Source organism: Haemaphysalis longicornis, unplaced genomic scaffold, assembly GCF_048455015.1.
Source record: "Haemaphysalis longicornis isolate Haplotype H1 unplaced genomic scaffold, Haemaphysalis longicornis Haplotype H1 scaffold_2, whole genome shotgun sequence".
Taxonomy (NCBI): Eukaryota; Metazoa; Arthropoda; class Arachnida; order Ixodida; family Ixodidae; genus Haemaphysalis; species Haemaphysalis longicornis.
The window spans coordinates 164184254-164200439 of NW_027526295.1; the positions used below are offsets into that span (position 1 = coordinate 164184254).

Genomic DNA, 16186 nt, shown 5'->3' on the forward strand with positions numbered 1-16186 from the left:
GGCGTGGGCCACGATCCCATCGACCATGGTTGAACGTTCGTTCAGTAGTGTGGCATTGCGAAGACACTTGATGGCACTTAAGAACGAGATGTCGCGGTCAGCGGAAGGCGACAAGGAGCTCTCGGAGAGCGACAAGGAGTGAGATGCGTGAGATTACTTTGGGAAATAAATCACCCGTTTCTCTCGCATTCGTTTTTCTTGCTCACAAAGTTCCGTGCACGTTACAATCGGAGGTGCAAGTTTTTTCGGTTTTTTGCCTCGAAAATCGGGTGCGCGTTATAATCGGGGGCGCGTTAGAATCGGTTAAATACGGTATTTCCCAGCAAACTCACCTACATATATATAAACATTTGTGTTTCGTGAGTAAAGCAGTTGTAACTCAGTGTTGCTTGTGCCAGGTTACTGTTAGCCATTCGTAAATTATCAGGGCGACTTACCTGACCATGCACTGTATTCTCCGCTCGTGCAGCATCTCAAGCCGCCTGCCATCTGTTACTTATGGAAAGATGAAGCCGATGACGGCCGCTAGCCGACGCAAGTCATTGGCAGCCAAGCTGCGCTGGGAGCGCAGGCGTGCCTTGCAGCAGCAGGAGCAGCTTCTCGCAGACAGCATGAGCGACGATCCTCAAAGGTACGTGCGGAATGCCAGGGGCCTGTTTCCTGTCTTTCTTGGGAACTGTGAAATTTGCAAGCAAAATGCCCTGTTGTGGGGATCAGGGTTTCGGAACGAAATGTTTTTCGTTTCGTTTTTTGTTTCGTTCCATAAAGAAAATTTCCGTTTTGTTTTCGTTCCGGAGCGAAAAATATAACGGTTCATAACAGTTCGCGTTTGAGCACAAAAAAAAAAAAAAAAGAGAACAACAATTAAAAAGAAAAACAAAAAGCGATGTTTATTGATTTTTTGGTAAAAATTTAAGTGGATAAAGAGCACTCACAACTGCAAACAAAAACTGAAGCACTTCTTCAAACACATCTTATGGCACTGAACAGAAGCTGAACGTCCTCAAGTGTCATAACTGCACACCAAAATTCAAGCACGTTTTTAGACGCATCTTATGGTGCTGAAAAGGACCTCAGAAGCTGCACGTCCTCAAATGTCACTGACAAGCACACACAAAAATTGAAGCATTTCTTCAGACACATCTTACGGCACTGAATATGACCTCATAAGCAGCATGACCTCAAGTGTGCTAGAGGAAAGGCGAGACCTCTGGTCAGAAAAAATAAAATTTAGCGACGAGAATTCCCGCTCTACGCTTACTTGGGTGGCTGGAACACCAAGGGTTACCTGCGCTCGAAACGGCCGTCCATTTTTTGTGACAAGCCCGATGCAGCGTTTCATTCGACCGTCCTCTGTCATTTCAAGTGAAACGCCTCTTGAGAAAGTCGGCTGAAGCATGCTTGATATGTCCACTTGCCTTAGCTTTGCAGCAAAACGGTCTTCGTCCCCGCTGGATGCAACACGCCTTGTGGACACGACTTTTACGGCGCACAGTGTGTCGTAGACCTCTGGATGGTGCTGCTGCAAATGCCGCTCCAAGTTTCCACCGTGCTCTCCAGAAACGACATGCTGGCAGTTGTTAATTTAGCACGTAGATTTGTTCAAGATGCTGTCATAAACGAAAAATCTTCGAGCGCGATTTGTTCTGTCGCGCCGCACCGTAATGAAGTGCGACTATGTTGTGCTGGAAATCAAGCTGCTGCACTGAAGCGCGAGTGCGTGTGTTCAATGCACCTTAATTCTTCCAGTACTGGTCCTCCTAGCGGTCGCCACAGTAACCCTAAGGCATGTCCAAAGAAATGTGTGGCTTTCAGGCAATCCGTACACAAAATATCCTGGTCCTGCAGTACCACACGCACCCTACCCCCTGTCACCCCTTCCTTTCACATGAATGTCACGGTAGCAGGCGCACGCTCGCGTGACTAATCTGCAGTGGCCGAATCGCCCCTTTTTCTTCTTTTTTTTTTTTTTTTTTCGTTGCTCTCACACTGGTAGCCAATTAAGTGCTCGCGGCATGGTCAGCCTCAAACATTTTGGCCCCTTTCCTTTGAAAGCCTTTTTTGTGTGCACAAACGAACTCACCGAGAACTGTCCGAAAAAAGGAAATAAAAACGTGCAGCCCTAGAAAGCATAGCCGCTCCCCAAGCAGCAAGCTCAGGGGGCACCCTTTTGTTTGTTTCGCCAGGGGCTACTTCCAAGAATGGCGGCCGGCAGCCTAAGCATGCGCAGATCGCTACTGGAAAAAGGTCCATTCAATCAACCTCAAAGCATCTGCACAAGAGTGCACGTACTCAAACGCACTTTGTACTCGAACCGAAAACCTAAACGTTGTTTTTTTTTTCGGTTTCGCTCCGGAACGAAATTATAAATAACGTTTCGTTTTCGTTTTCGTTCCGGCCTTTTTTTTTTTTTTTTTGTTCCGGTTTTTGTTTCGTTCCGACACCCTGGTGGGGATTTGCTGCTGTGGGAAGGCTGATGAACGTCAATTCTTCCTTATTCGTGACAGTGAGCAAGTTATCCAAAAGTTACCGTATTTACTCGCGTAATCCTCACACCCCTAATGTGAGCCACCAAAACTTGGATTTTTTGGTTCCTCGCATAATCCTCGCACCCCCAACTTCGCAGCGGCGAAAGTTGCCTGCTCGCGAAACCCGCATGGTGCACGCGCTCTCCAACGTGCGCCCTCCCCCGCCGCCTCTCCGTTCGGCGGAGAGCGCTGTGTATCCAAGGCCATCCAGGCGCCCTAACAACCTGCATGGCTAATCCCCAACAGCGCCCATAACACGCTACTCACACTGTCCTTGAGCCGGTTTCGCGCATGTTTCGCGTGCGCACAACTAGACGGTGTTCGCGCAGCCCGCTGTCATGTCGTCGTGTCGCCGTCGTGGTCCCATCGTTGAGCGGCAGCAGTCAGTGAGTCACTCGCATCAGTGGTGGATAGCTCGCTGCCATTTTGAGAACTTTTTGATCTCTTTGTTTTGTGCTTGGTGCCGTTTCGCCATGGGGAGGAACGCCAGCTACACTGCCGCTTTCAAATTGAAAGCGAAAGAGTACGCGATCGAACACTGCAACTGTGCCGCAGGCAGGCGCTTCGGCGTCACCGACTTCAGCGTGCGTTTTACTGGAGTAGGGCACGCACATACGACGACGAGATAGGGCGCACGCCAGAAAGCAATGGCGGCAATTTCATGATCGCTGATCGACGGGAGACTGTTTACGTTGTAAATAATAAAATAAAAAGAAATAGCTGCTGTTGGCAACACTGAGCTTACATATACAAAAAACGACCGCTACATTTAGCGGGACTGGCATACGGCAAATTGGCAACACTGTGCACCGGATTTTTTTTTCTCTGCATAATTCTCACACCCCTAACTTTGCATTGACTTTTCCGAAAAAAAAGTGTGAAGATTATGCGAGTAAATACGGTAGATGGAGCACTCATGTGGCGACCGAACAGGCCAAACTGCATGCGAGCAGGATGTGCGAGTAGATGTTCTGAAGATGGTGGGAGCGCGTTGGCATATCTGGCTGATCTGTCTGGGAATTCTGATGCTCGCCTCATCGCCAGTGAAGACTCGCTGCTACCCTCACTGCTTGCCAGGGGCACAGCTGTTCGAAATTTGAACCGACTGTTTTTTTTCTCCGCATCAAGGGATGGGGCTCTTGCCAAGTCATGGCTGCGTTTGTTGCTTTGGCCACTAACAAATATTCACTGCTCATTTATATGGCTTTACTTGTGCTGTAGCAGTGTTTAGGCTAGAAACAGCAATGTGGCTGGTGAATTGCACGTGCAAAGTCACTGTTATCTTTGACTTGCATTTGTCATCATATGGACTGCATTCTTTAGTGTATTTTAACTGGGGGATCCTCCAGCTGTTTAGAACTGGATCAGCAGTCGCTGATTTACCTTGGACAAATCCCCTATCACACCAACAGTGCTCTCAGTGGTGTCCGATACAAACCGGACTTGTGCTCTGGTGTGTGCTTATCAAAAAAATTTAAAGCCGTTCCACTCAATGCAAAAACTGTCAAAAGTGCAGAGCAGCGATTCACCATAATGGGCTGTAGCACCGTTATCCGCTCACTGCTACCACCCAATGCAATTCAGATTTCCCGCCTTCACAGTGCTCGCGCGCCCCCTGCCAGAAACTGCGCCAGCGGGAGTTCTGTTCTTTTTGTGCTTGCTTATCCTCCCGCACTTGCTGGCATTGCACTGCCACTTTTTTTCGCTTGCTATCGTAAAAACCAACCCAGCGAGCATTCATAACTAAATGAACGCAGTCGCTGCTGGTTAATTATGTATATTTTGTCTCAAATGTACCTACAGTTTTTTTTTTGTGCTAAACTACGGGGGAGATGTAGGACAAGCACCAACGGTTCACAAGTTTTGAACGCTTATGACTATATGAACTGCTTGGCTTTCGAAGCCTCTGGGTTACGCCGCGATGATAGTTGCTACGACGAAATGCAGTGTGGCTTTACTTGGGTTCAGTGAGTGAGCTACAACGACAAGGCGAGCCCCTAAGGTGCTCTGCACTTCTCCATAAAGTTCTACAGAACATGACAAACACTGGTTGCATTTGATCATGCGTCACCTTGTATTTTAGCAGCACAAATATTTGCCCTTGTTTTGTTGTGAGGGCATTCAAAGCAAATACATATTGTGGAAAAAAACTTAGCATAGGATGTATGTATATAGAAAATTTTAGTTACCGTGGTTGCGATACACATGCGTTCATTGTCAGTGGGACGTTTTCAGCATACATCGAAATTACGGCCTTGTGCCCATTAAAAGAAAGTGCAAAAACTCTGATGTTTTGACTCGATTTGGTTGCTGCTTTGCATGCCCAAGGGGATCGGTGAGGAAGCATTGCTGCGTCTAAGCATTGCACCTAGTGCTGATGATGGCCTGATGAATGCATCATTAGTATGGCCCTTTTTGTAATTTCGTTGCAGTTCGACCGCCTCTTCTCCCGTGTGTGTGCTCCCCGCCAAGCTGCGCTGGAAGGGGGACAACCGCAGCGCCGTCCCGCCTGAACGTTCTGAGCGCTCCTTCCTGAACTCGCTGCCTCCCAAGCTGCGGTTCAAGAAGAGCCACAGCGTCTTCTCCATGTTCAAGAGGGACGGCACTGCCGGTGGTTCCGGCAGCAGCAGCAGTGCGGCCAACGGGCTGCTCACCTCCATCAAGACTGAACCCGACGATGGGCGATGCACACTGTAAGAGGAGCTTCTCCTGCATGCCCCTTTGCTGTGCAAAAACAGCAGCAGGCCGAGGCATCCGTCCCTAGTGACTTTGGATTGACACTGCCCTAGAAGAGAGTGTGCATTGACTGTGATAACGAATGACGGCAGGGGTAGCGCCCTTGAGGTGATGCAGTCAAGTGCGATTAGAACCCTGGTCCATCTTCACATGTAGGAAAACTAATGAAGCTGAAATTGTACGCAGGCAAAGGCGTGTCTGAGCCGGTTCAAAATGGAAATGTTGAGAGCACCCTGGAAAAGAGTTCTTTTGTTGTCGGAACGGTTCATTGTCGGCTGGCCGGTTTGATAGGGTGTGGTAGTTTTTGTCTGTAGAGGAAAGTCCTGCCGGGAAACATCCTGCACTGAATCTAGAAAGGATTTGAGTTTTGCTTCTAACTGTTACCAATTCAATCAAAATTCGTGTGGCACCTTTGTGGTCTTGTGTGGGCAGCCAGGAGAGGCAGCGTGGCTTGCTTGCTGCTCGAAGGGCAATTGGCAAAACTTGTTTCACCTGGGAGCATTCCAGTTGAAATGCATGTTATTCAGAATAACACTGTGCATAGTGATTGTTGGCAAAAGGTTGAAACGAGTGTTTACTGCCATCAATAGCAATCAGTTTTGTGGGGTAAAGTAAGACGGGAGGAAACACACAGATCTCGTTTAGCTAGATATTTTTAAGGATGATTGAAAATATTCAGGAAAGCCTGGTGAAGGATTCTCATGTTGGTAATTAAATTACAAATGGGGACACTTTTATAGTTAAGACATCTTCTAGAAGTTAGGAGTAGCAAAATAAAATTTTATTTGTATATGCACCTAGCACTTGTGATTGAAGACAAACCATACAGTAGCTTAGGAAGCTGCACTGTCTCCCGCAGTTCTTAGACTAACATATGGACTCCACGCAGAATAATATAAAGATAGGTGTCAAAGTTAGGAAGCATTGTTAATTGCTTTTAAAAAATACTGACGAAAGAAGCATCATTGCATAGCTTTAGTAAATTGAATAACAGATTGTGTTGGTGTTGAACATTGTCAGTGCCTTGTCTTGCACGCTCATGCAGGATGTTGTTTTCTGGATGGAAGTATTTATGTTTAATAAAGTTAAACAAAAAGAAAAGCCTAAGTAAATTTTTAACTTGAAGCGTTTTCAACACTGAGTGGAAACCCTAAAAACAATCAAACAAAATGCATGTAGGTTTTAGTGGAGCAAAATCAAAGACAGGATTTATGTTTCTAAAATGTTCGGCGATTCTTATTTTGGGAGCTGAAAGCTACCTTTGCTGGCACTTTATTGACATAGATTTTAATGGGAACTCCCATACGCACCTGACCCAAAGATATGCAACGTGCCAAAAACTGTCTTCTGGAGATGTTTGTCTGTAACTGCAGGCTGGACACAGAGCTTTCATAAATTGGGCTGGATAGCTTTATTTCTTGTCGGCCTTCAGTTTCTTAAATTAAGAGAGCACCCATTAGCCTACTGATTTTAGTTATTTTATCATTTAATGCTCAAGCGCCATAAATTTGCTAATACATTTGCTGAACTTGTAATAAAATGTACCCTTGCAGATTAATATGCAGACAATAGCAGCTACTGCATTTTTTAATAAGAGAACTGTATTTTGGAAGTATTCTGTAATAAGACTTGTGCCTGCCAAAACATCTTGAGATTGGTTCACAGTCAGAAAAAAGAAATGGTGTGAGGAAATGACAGGAGCGCAATAAACAAGAAGGAACACAGACTTTTTTTTGCGCTGCTTTTGGGATCGTTTCATGAATATGCCCAAGCATCTTGTCGTCTGGCCATGCCTTTAGCTTAGGTGTTGTCTTCAATTCGTTGAAGATAGACGACGGATTGGTGTTCCTTGTATCTTGGTTAGCTTTCTTGGGCTACCCTAACATGAAAATTTTGCTCTGTCTGTTTGTCACTCAATTCAGCCACCTGAGCGAAAGTTGAAGTAGTAAATCTTGAACAAGAATGATGTACAGGCAAGACTTTTCCTAGGTACTAAAATTGGCATCATGCTTCATGCATGAAAACATTGTTCAGCAAAAAGAAAGCATTAGGCATGTTTTAGGGAAAGAATAGGTATACTGTATATCCTTTTAATTAAAAATTAGACACTAAATTAAAAATTAGACACTAAATTGGTTTTTGCAAGAGCAAAAAAAAAAAGCATGAAAAACGATGTCAGAAGAGGCAAGATGAAAGTTAACTCAAAGAAGAGGTGTCCCCCTCGAGCTGTTCCAAGGACCATGGAAAGAAGGTACAAAAAAATAGTGCACGAGCAGTGAAACATTGAAAAACTGAATCAAATTGAGCAAAATTTATTTTGATTCATCAAGGAAGGGGGGAAAGGGAGGAGTACCACGTTAAAAGGTAGGAGCAGAGAGCAGAGAAGGAGTTACGCGACACGGGCTGCAGAAGATTGTCATCTTTTGGCATCATTCGCAGCGAAACAAGCAGATACACCACTTTTTTTTTTTTTTTTTTTGAGCAGGTATAATGTTGTCACATTCACTTCCCAAATGTTTTCACCTTATACAAGGCAAGTGCTGACTGTGGGCAAAACAGCGTGCAATGTCTGCAGTTCCAACAGTGTGCAATGCAGACTTGAGGTGGGGAGGAACACCCAGTGCATGTCATCCCGCTGTGCACCCTAGAACTGGGCACCATGCCATGCATCCAGTACACTGCGCCTGCAAAGCTTGTGTGTGCGATATGTAGCAGCATGAGTGAGCCTAGCAGAAAGCGGAAAGACGAAAGCATGACATCTACTGGAGAGAGGCATGATAAAGGCCCTTGCTGTTGCCACGAAGAGGGCAAAGTTAGCAAACGATTAAGACGTTTTAGTGAGTATGCCGTCTATGATCTCGAGTAAAAAGTTATTGCTAACACTCTTAAATGCGGCATGAAAAGAAGCACGAAAAGATGAGAGCTCCTGCTTTCGACGTGTTAGATGGGGCTGACCCGCTTCTTGCTACTTCAGTGCATACTGGGACGGCAGAGATAGTGTGAACCTGAGACATCGTTCTTCCTAGGATGAGGCAACGACGATTGGAAAAGGGAGGAATGGGGCGATTTTATTGGGGACTGCCATGTGGTGAGTGCGTGTTTTGCCTGCTGTTTGCTTTGGGTATGCACAGCACTTTTAGTGCATATTTGCAGTGAATGTCTGCTGCTGCTGGAACAGAATGATTATTATAATGAGCAAATTGCAGTGCCCCTTCAGTGTTGATGCGGAGAGGCTGCACTAGTATGAATTTTCTCACTTTCTTAGTGTGCAAGTTAAATGTGAATTATGCGTTTGTGTCTTGCTGCAAACAAGTCGACACCTTTTTAGTGCAGACTTGATTGCAGCACTTGTAGCTGGTTCTAAGAAATGCAAGCCTACCTGCAGGGGCTGTCAGATTTGTATGCTGGTTGTTTTGTGTTCAGAAGTGCTTCAAGAAAGCACACTTGGTGTTCCACTGGTTTTGCAATTTTTTTTACTGATGCTTTCTCGTTAGTGTTTTCGGGTTGAAACTGGGACGTCCAGAGTCCCTGTGAAATCGGATTCTGTTATACATCTCCATTAGACACAGTGTGCGTGTGTGGCTTGCTTCCTTCGAGCTGTTTGGACGGGACTGCTTCACAGGACGCTCTGTGTTCCGGCCTGTTTTCTTTGCTCAGACGAGCGCCGCTCGCGGTCACGACAGCCAAGACTGATCCCAAGGAAGCGCCGTCCGAGCGACGTTCACGGGCCAAGCGCCTGTGGTGGGAACAAATCAAACAGCTGAACGTTAAGCTTGCTAGCAACGGGAGGTGAGCCCCGCATACCGATTGGCAACGTGTCCACGGAGGCAACTGTGCAAGCGCTTGCTCACATGTGTTGACTGAAAGTTGAGTCCACTTATAACAGTACCGTGTATAACAGTATATCGGATATACAGTCTAGTCCACTTATAACAATATCCAAGTGCCAAAGAAATCCCATCGTTATAACCGATAATTGTTGTAAGCGGGTTGCGAAATAAAAAGACGAAACAGAGCTCTAAACATTTTATTCGCATGCCAGCGAGGTCGTACTATTACTAATTTGTGGAACAGAAACCACAGTCGGTCATCTTTGTTTGCCGCGTGTGAAGCTAGTGCAAATCTTTTCCAATAGAATCTACAGGTGCTTCACCAAGCTGAGGTAAATGTCCTTGGCGGAAACAAAGTCTCTGAGGGACTGTGTTACACATTGGGCCTCCTACGAAGACACTACCTAAGTAGGCTGCGCAACCGCGTCGTTAGAGTCATCACTGTTGCACTTTTGGTGTCAATATATAACCGGATTTAATCGTTATATCCGATATCGTGGCACTGGAGCATTGTACTGAGTGGTTTATTTTACCATAGAAAGAATACAGAAGTTGACGGTGCCATAGCTGTTCATCGTCATATCCGATATATTGTTATAAACGGTATCTTTATAAGTGGACTCCACTGTAACAATGAACAATTGTGGCACCATTAACTTTCGTTTGCGTTGTATGGTAAAATCACCGCTAGTTACAATGCTCCAGTGCCGCGATATCAGATACAGTAGAACCTCATTGATACGTTATAGAAAAAAATGCTAGGGAGAAACATACAATCCCGAAATTGTACTACCCGGTAAGAAACGTGCTGTGGGGAATTTTCAGTGTTCACAGTTGAGAGTATGGTAACTGGGAAACCTTAGCTTAGACGACTTTTTGCAGGAAGGTTGTGGGGCCTGTAGAGGTTCGGCTTCCTGTCTAAAATTTTTCTTTGAAACCTTTCACAACCACTTTGAGGAAACGGTAGACAATTCGAAAGAAGTTTTATTTGTTCAAGCAACATCTGTTAATTACCCACTGCTTTGCTTTTTTCACCTTCTTTTAATGTGGGAATTCAGTTCCTGCGTCTAAGTTCAGCCTCTTGGCTTTTGCTTGAATTAGGTAAAAAGGCTCGCAAAAGTGAAGTTGTGGAGAGGGGAGGATAGCAAGGTTTAGAGGGCAGAGATGTAACGTTTTAGCGGCAGTGTTCCAGTTGTGTGGCCTCTGTTTGACTGGATCACCTGTGCTGGTTCTGTCTCCTGCCCCAGCTGTGCCCTTCCCGAGGGGTCTGTAGAAGATCTTCTGAACACCTTGCCCAAATTCTTGTTAGAGGAGCTTTTTGCCGACAAGCCCTCATCAACCAGGTGCAGTGGCGACTTTTTGCATCTTGCGAGCTGCCCACGAGCCATGTGCTAGACCTTTTTTCTTGTGTGGATTAACGGTTAAGTGAAAACTTGTTTTGATCACTGTTTTTTGGTATGTATCCACAGTGTTTGAAGACTAAAAAGAAAGGTAGTCTTCATTGCATAGTCATCCTAAAACAGTTGGCATGTCTTGCATTCCGAGTGTAGTTTTCAGTTCCTTTTTGTAACATGCATTTCGCAAAGAGCTGCTCCATGTAGAAGCTACTGCTAGCACATTGTAAAACACATATGGTACACTTATATATTTTTTTATTTAGTATTGTTCTCGTTATTGTTCTTAGAATTTTCTTGGCATCTATTACAAGTCCGATTGTCAGATTTTAAATAAATAACTTATTCCTTTTTTTTTGCCCTTTATTAAATGTGCATGCAAACCTTGCAAAAATTGACTTCTTTTTAGTGCTCTCTGCTCTAATAGTTGAACCGTGCCATATGTGCAGTTCTGAGACGTTTTCACTTTTTTCAGTAAGCCTTTTGTGCAACTGCTCATATTGTCATCTTGGAAAGCCGAGACATTGCAGGCAAGGAGCACCACTAGTTGCAGGGCAGGCAGTGTGGAAAACGGGACTGGGGAACAAACAAGACAGCCACCATGAACTTGTAGAACCTGTCTGTTCTCTGTGCTCACCAGTCATGTTTTTCGGGCTAGTGCTTGCACTATGAAGATATACAGTCTCTATCAAAGTTTTCTGGCCCACACCAAGGGTGTCAGGGTCACAAAGAAAAACCAAAACCTATGGTGGCCAAATTATTTCACGTTGCCTATTGTGTGGTCCAGACCACGCGGTTATGTTCTGTTTTGAGTTACTGATTAAAGGGCTCCGCTGGTTGGCTTCCCTGGCCCAGTGGTAGAGCATCGGATTTTGGCGCTAACACCCTGGGTTCGATTCCCAGCAGTTATGTTTTTTTTTACAAGTTAGAGAAAGAGAAGCATGGGGGGAGGGGGTTCAGGAGTTGGGTAGGCTGGCAGTCCCTTCCCTCCCTCGTCAGCCATCAACCATTCTCCTTGGCAATGGCCTCTGCTATTCAGACAGCCCAAGACTGAGACTGTGTCGGAGCTGAGCAGTATCTCTCCCACTGCTCCGGTGTAGTTATCCTCCTTCTTACTTTGTCTGTGGTTATGATAGCAAGGCAGGCCCAGAGCATGTTTCAGGCCAGCCCTTGCTGTGCAGTTTTTACATCTGTCACTGTGCAGTTGTGGATAATAGTGACTGTGCTATACAGGTTTGGGGTCTCTTGTAATTGTTGTAACCTGTTCTCTTAAGTCAATTCTACACATTATTTCTGTAAATAAGTTTGGATTGCTATCTATACCATGGTACGGTCCACAGAACGAACCTGAACATTACCTTGTGGTCTGGTCCACAGAATACTGCTGCACATTATCCTTTGTTTATATCAGCATCATCCACTGGTCAACAGAATTGGCACTTCCAAATTACGTATTGACAATAAGAAAGGTGTTCTTTCCAGTGTTCTGACTTAAAACTTTTCAGCCTCACTCAAGAGGTAAGCTTGCTCTTTGTCACAATTTTCTGGACCAAGCCGCAAAAATTTCAAAGATTTCACTAACTGGCTGTTTACCTTTCCCCTTCTACATTAGTTGTGGTGGGCTGTGTTGGCCGAGTGGTTTGTCACCCCCTCTTCTCAATTTCTTGCCCCTGCCACGCGTGCCTGGTTCGGCGTGCCTCTTTCTCAGGAAGAAAAAGACCCCTGCCTCGTCCCCTGTGGACGGTTCTGCCCGGCTGCCCGGTGCTCCCAGCCGGCGTTCGCTGATCATGAAGGAGAACTGGCGCAAGAGGAAGCAAGCCTGGCTCATGGCAGCTGCCCAGAGCCTGGCAGCAGCTTCCTCCTCGCAGGCTGGTGGAAGGTGCGCCTTCATTTCTCCACGGGGGCTCAGCAAAGTGGAACGTTGTTGGCATTGATGCAACTCTGGCCTGGTAACTTGATTGAATCACCAGCTTTGCAGCGAAGTATAGCACCGTAAGGGAATAACGCATCAGATAAGGCTTGCTCAGCTGGAAGCGCACTCCTTACTTGTCCCAGAGCTCAAGAGGCAAATGAGCTAAAATTTATCTGGGGATGCACTAGTACAAGCATGTAATGATGGTTGAAACTTTGTGCCGCTGCATGCGAAGTCGCTGTTTTGAAACCAGGACACGGCGACTACTTTTCTTCTGATAAAAAGAGATGCACATGTGGCTGCATTCATGTTGTTAGTTGTACAATCCAGAACCCCTCCTATCCTTATTCATTTTGATTGAACAGGTATGTGAGCTAGGGTACGAGATAACAGAGGACCCCGGCTAGCCCTGCTAGAGTAAGCACTGCCAGCTGTACACTAGCCCCAGTGGAATCCAAGGACTCAAGCACTGGTTTGAGTACTGGCGCATGTTGAGCTTTGGCAACAGTGGTGAGGCTTTATTGCCTGGTTAAAAAAAGGAACATACCAGACAACACAACTGTCACTTTTGGCAAGACAAGGGCTCCGTTCTTCGCTTCAAGCCACAGGGACCCAGGTATCTGTCACCGTGGTTGCGAGAAGGACTCTCTGCCAATCGGGCCAGACTGAATCTTCAAGCAGTCGCATGAGTCAACTAGGCTCTCTGTCTGTCGCATTGCGAGTAGGGACTTCTGATACAACCAACGTCGACAGAATCGCCCAGCCGACTCCCTGTGAACTGGATCCACGTGTCTCGAACAGGACCCTGTGGAAAGGGGGTTTCTTTGGAAAAGAGGGTGTCGGTGAGAAACCAATAAGGGGCTGCCTTCCGCCGTCCTTGTTCGCAAGTCTTGTGGTATCGGGTAGGGAGCGCCACACATAGCCAGTGAGGAAGTCTCCAACGAGGCAACTTCACGCTGGCTGGCTGAGATGGCCTCTCCCACTACTGAAGAATCCCAACTGCGTGTGCAAACAAGGCATGGGGGCAAAGAGACCCCCGTAAGTGCTGACATTCTGCTCATCCCATGGGTCTTTTTCAGGGGTAAAGATAGATTTGCCTTGCTATCCAGTATGCCCTCTGTGCACCCATAGGGTGCTGAGTAGTGTCGACCCTTTTATCATGGCATGCCTGAAGGTCAGCTGCTGTTTCAGTGTAAATTAAATCGCATCATGTCTCAGACGCAGTGTTTCAAAAGTGGTCATTTTATGCCCACCCTGTTTGTTCTGAACAAGTGGGGGAGGATGATAAAAACGGGCCAACTCCATCCTCTGTGCCCTTGGCAGCAGCTCTGCAGGCGCAGGCTCGAGCACCCCTGGGGCGTCGTCCTCTGCCGAACAGCCCTCCGAGCAGTCACAGCCGCAGCTGTGCGAGGACTCCGGTCCCGCCGAGGGGGGAAGGCCGTACCTGGAGAGGACACTGGCACTGCAGCGATGCCGTCAGTATCGGCACGGCTTGATTGCGCAGGGGGACCTCCAGCAGAGGTATTGCAACCCGTGAGAGGAAGAAACGCGTGCCCCGTTTTTTTGCCCCCATCTTCTAGTCGCCCCCGCAGGGGGCCAGTCAGGTAAGCCCGGGCTTGCCACAGGGATGTTGGACAGCTACTGCAGTGTGCGCTCCCCCAGGCCTTCAGTGACAGCTAAGGCCATGTGGAGTGACCTTTGGTACTAACTGGTAACGTTTGGGGATGCCGCCGCAACTGAGGCGAGCTAATTATCGAAGACCTGGCGGAGTGCACCGGCGGCTGGCGCATTTGTGTACTTTTTGTGTGCGAGGTGTGACTGGCTTCTTGTACTGTGCTTCAAACAATGCTTTGCTTTGATCAGTGCCGTGATCTGGAGAAGTGTCATCACTTAAACAAGCTTTTAGTGGAGTACTTATAATTCGCATGCGCACGGTTGCCCTTCCTTCTACTCTAGTAATGTGGCTGTGCAAGCGGCCTTCTCACGTAGGAACCCTCTTTGGGGAATTCTCCCACCATCGCAGGGGCCGCACAAGTCGCCACTACAACGCCAAAGGCATTCACATCAGCTCCAACAAGGACGCCTGCGACTGCCTGCAGGCCGACTGCCCAGGCTGCCACTTCCCGTGTGCCAAGTGCGGTTCGACCAAGTGTGGCGTGGAGTGTCGCTGCAACCGCAACTGGGTCTACGAGCAGCTGGAAATCGACGGAGTGCCCGACACTGTCTACCAGAACCCCCTGCTGAATTGAGCTCCACCATCCCCGTGTGAATACCTTCCCTGTTTGACTCCTCACCTGGGTTCCTGCCCTTTCACTCCTGCTGTCCGCCTTCCATTTCATTCCGTCATTCCTACCTTCACTTTACGTCCTCTGCCGCATTCGGGCTCTTGCCTCGTTGCTGCCACTGACTCTTTCGGAGCCAGCAGTTCCCATTGTCAGGACGACGTGTGGACATTCGCTCTGGCTTTTTTGTCTTTGGCAGTGCTAAGCAACATTCCTTTTCTTTCTTTCTTCTTTTTTTTTCCTGCTTTCGCAGTCGTCTTGCAGGATTTTCTTCCTTTCCTTGAATCATTTCTTTGCAGTGTAGATTGCTTGCGTCTCACATTTGGTTGTTCCTGGTTCTTTTGTTTTTAGTGTGTTACGAGTTTTTGCCGAGCTTGTTACACCATCTAACCTGAATAAACCAAGTTGTGAAATTTTCTGCAACCAGTGCACTGCCTGCTTTGGTTTTAGAATGGGGTTAAGGGGTATAGGAGGGTTGCGCATGTTTTTCTACTGCCACAATTTTTTCCAGAATTCACGGGGCCGGAATGCGGGGCGTCCTTTTTGCACAAAGCAGAGGCATTGGGCAGCCATTGCAGCTGCAGCTTGTGGCGTGCCTACATACTAGTATATTTGTCATGCACTGTACCCACCACGGTGGCTCAGTGGCAGAGGCATTGGGCTGCTGATGCCAAGGGCACTTATTTAATCCGAAGCGTCGCATCTGTTTCTTTAGAATGAAAAGCAAAATGCCCATGCCGAAATTTTGACCCTTGTTAGGATTCCCTTTTTGTAGCTACACTACAGTGCAAGCATGGGCCAGGTGTACCTTTGGTGCTTAAAACACCGTTGATTTGAAGTTGTTTCACTGTTGTGTCGCATCAGCGCTAAATAGCAGCTTCACTTTCCTTTAGCAGAAAATGATTCCGGCTGTGAAGGGTTGCTGCAGACATTGCAAAGGCTCTCGGTGGATTGACAGGTGGTATTGCCTGAATCAGGAATGGCTCTAACCTTTCTTCAGCATGAACACTGACGCTGTGGATGGAGTACACTCGGTGCGTTTGACGGGCTGATGTGAGCAGAAATTTTTGTGGTAGCTTTGTTGCGAGTTGAAGGCCTCTTATTCTCGAAGTGGCATGCACCGCGGCAGCACAGTCCTTAGTGATGCATGAGGCGAGATACCCACTCGGGGGTGGTATTGGCCAACGACGATGACTGCTGCCATCAGAAGTAACATGGAGACCACACGGAGCAGCTGCTGTGTGTTATTTCCAGAGCTTGTCAAAAGTGAGCCGAGAGGCACAAGGAATACCCTTGAAGGAATGTGATGGGTGTCATCTTCATTGCAGCTAGTGGTCCTGTGTGGCACTGGGAGGCTAGTCTGCTGTGGCAGCGAAGGAAAAAAAAGACATTTTATGGACTCGTGAGCAGGAGGAGGATGTTGGGGCCTCCACCCCGCTAGAGGCATCCTCAGTCCGAGGTTCTTTTGTGCTGGCTGGCCATCCGGGCCCTTTACACCAGTCAT

The 16186-nt window shown here is 47.1% G+C and overlaps 1 protein-coding gene across 5 annotated transcripts in view; it reads left to right on the forward strand.

Moving 5' to 3' along the window:
- Positions 1–15108, forward strand: part of LOC144169426 (uncharacterized) — a 50541-nt gene extending 35433 nt beyond the window's left edge. For 3 of the 5 annotated variants that reach the window (XM_077698564.1, XM_077698561.1, XM_077698565.1), the window contains exons 8-14: positions 470–631; positions 4961–5221; positions 8922–9053; positions 10342–10437; positions 12197–12367; positions 13724–13921; positions 14424–15108. In XM_077698564.1, the coding sequence (XP_077554690.1) occupies positions 470–631; positions 4961–5221; positions 8922–9053; positions 10342–10437; positions 12197–12367; positions 13724–13921; positions 14424–14649 (1246 nt within the window). In that variant the 3' untranslated portion in view covers positions 14650–15108. Of the gene's footprint in view, positions 1–469; positions 632–4960; positions 5222–8921; positions 9054–10341; positions 10438–12196; positions 12368–13723; positions 14005–14423 lie in introns of all 5 variants that reach the window. The other 2 variants (XR_013322444.1, XM_077698563.1) reach the window with 2 other exon arrangements.
- Positions 15109–16186: the final 1078 nt, after the last annotated feature.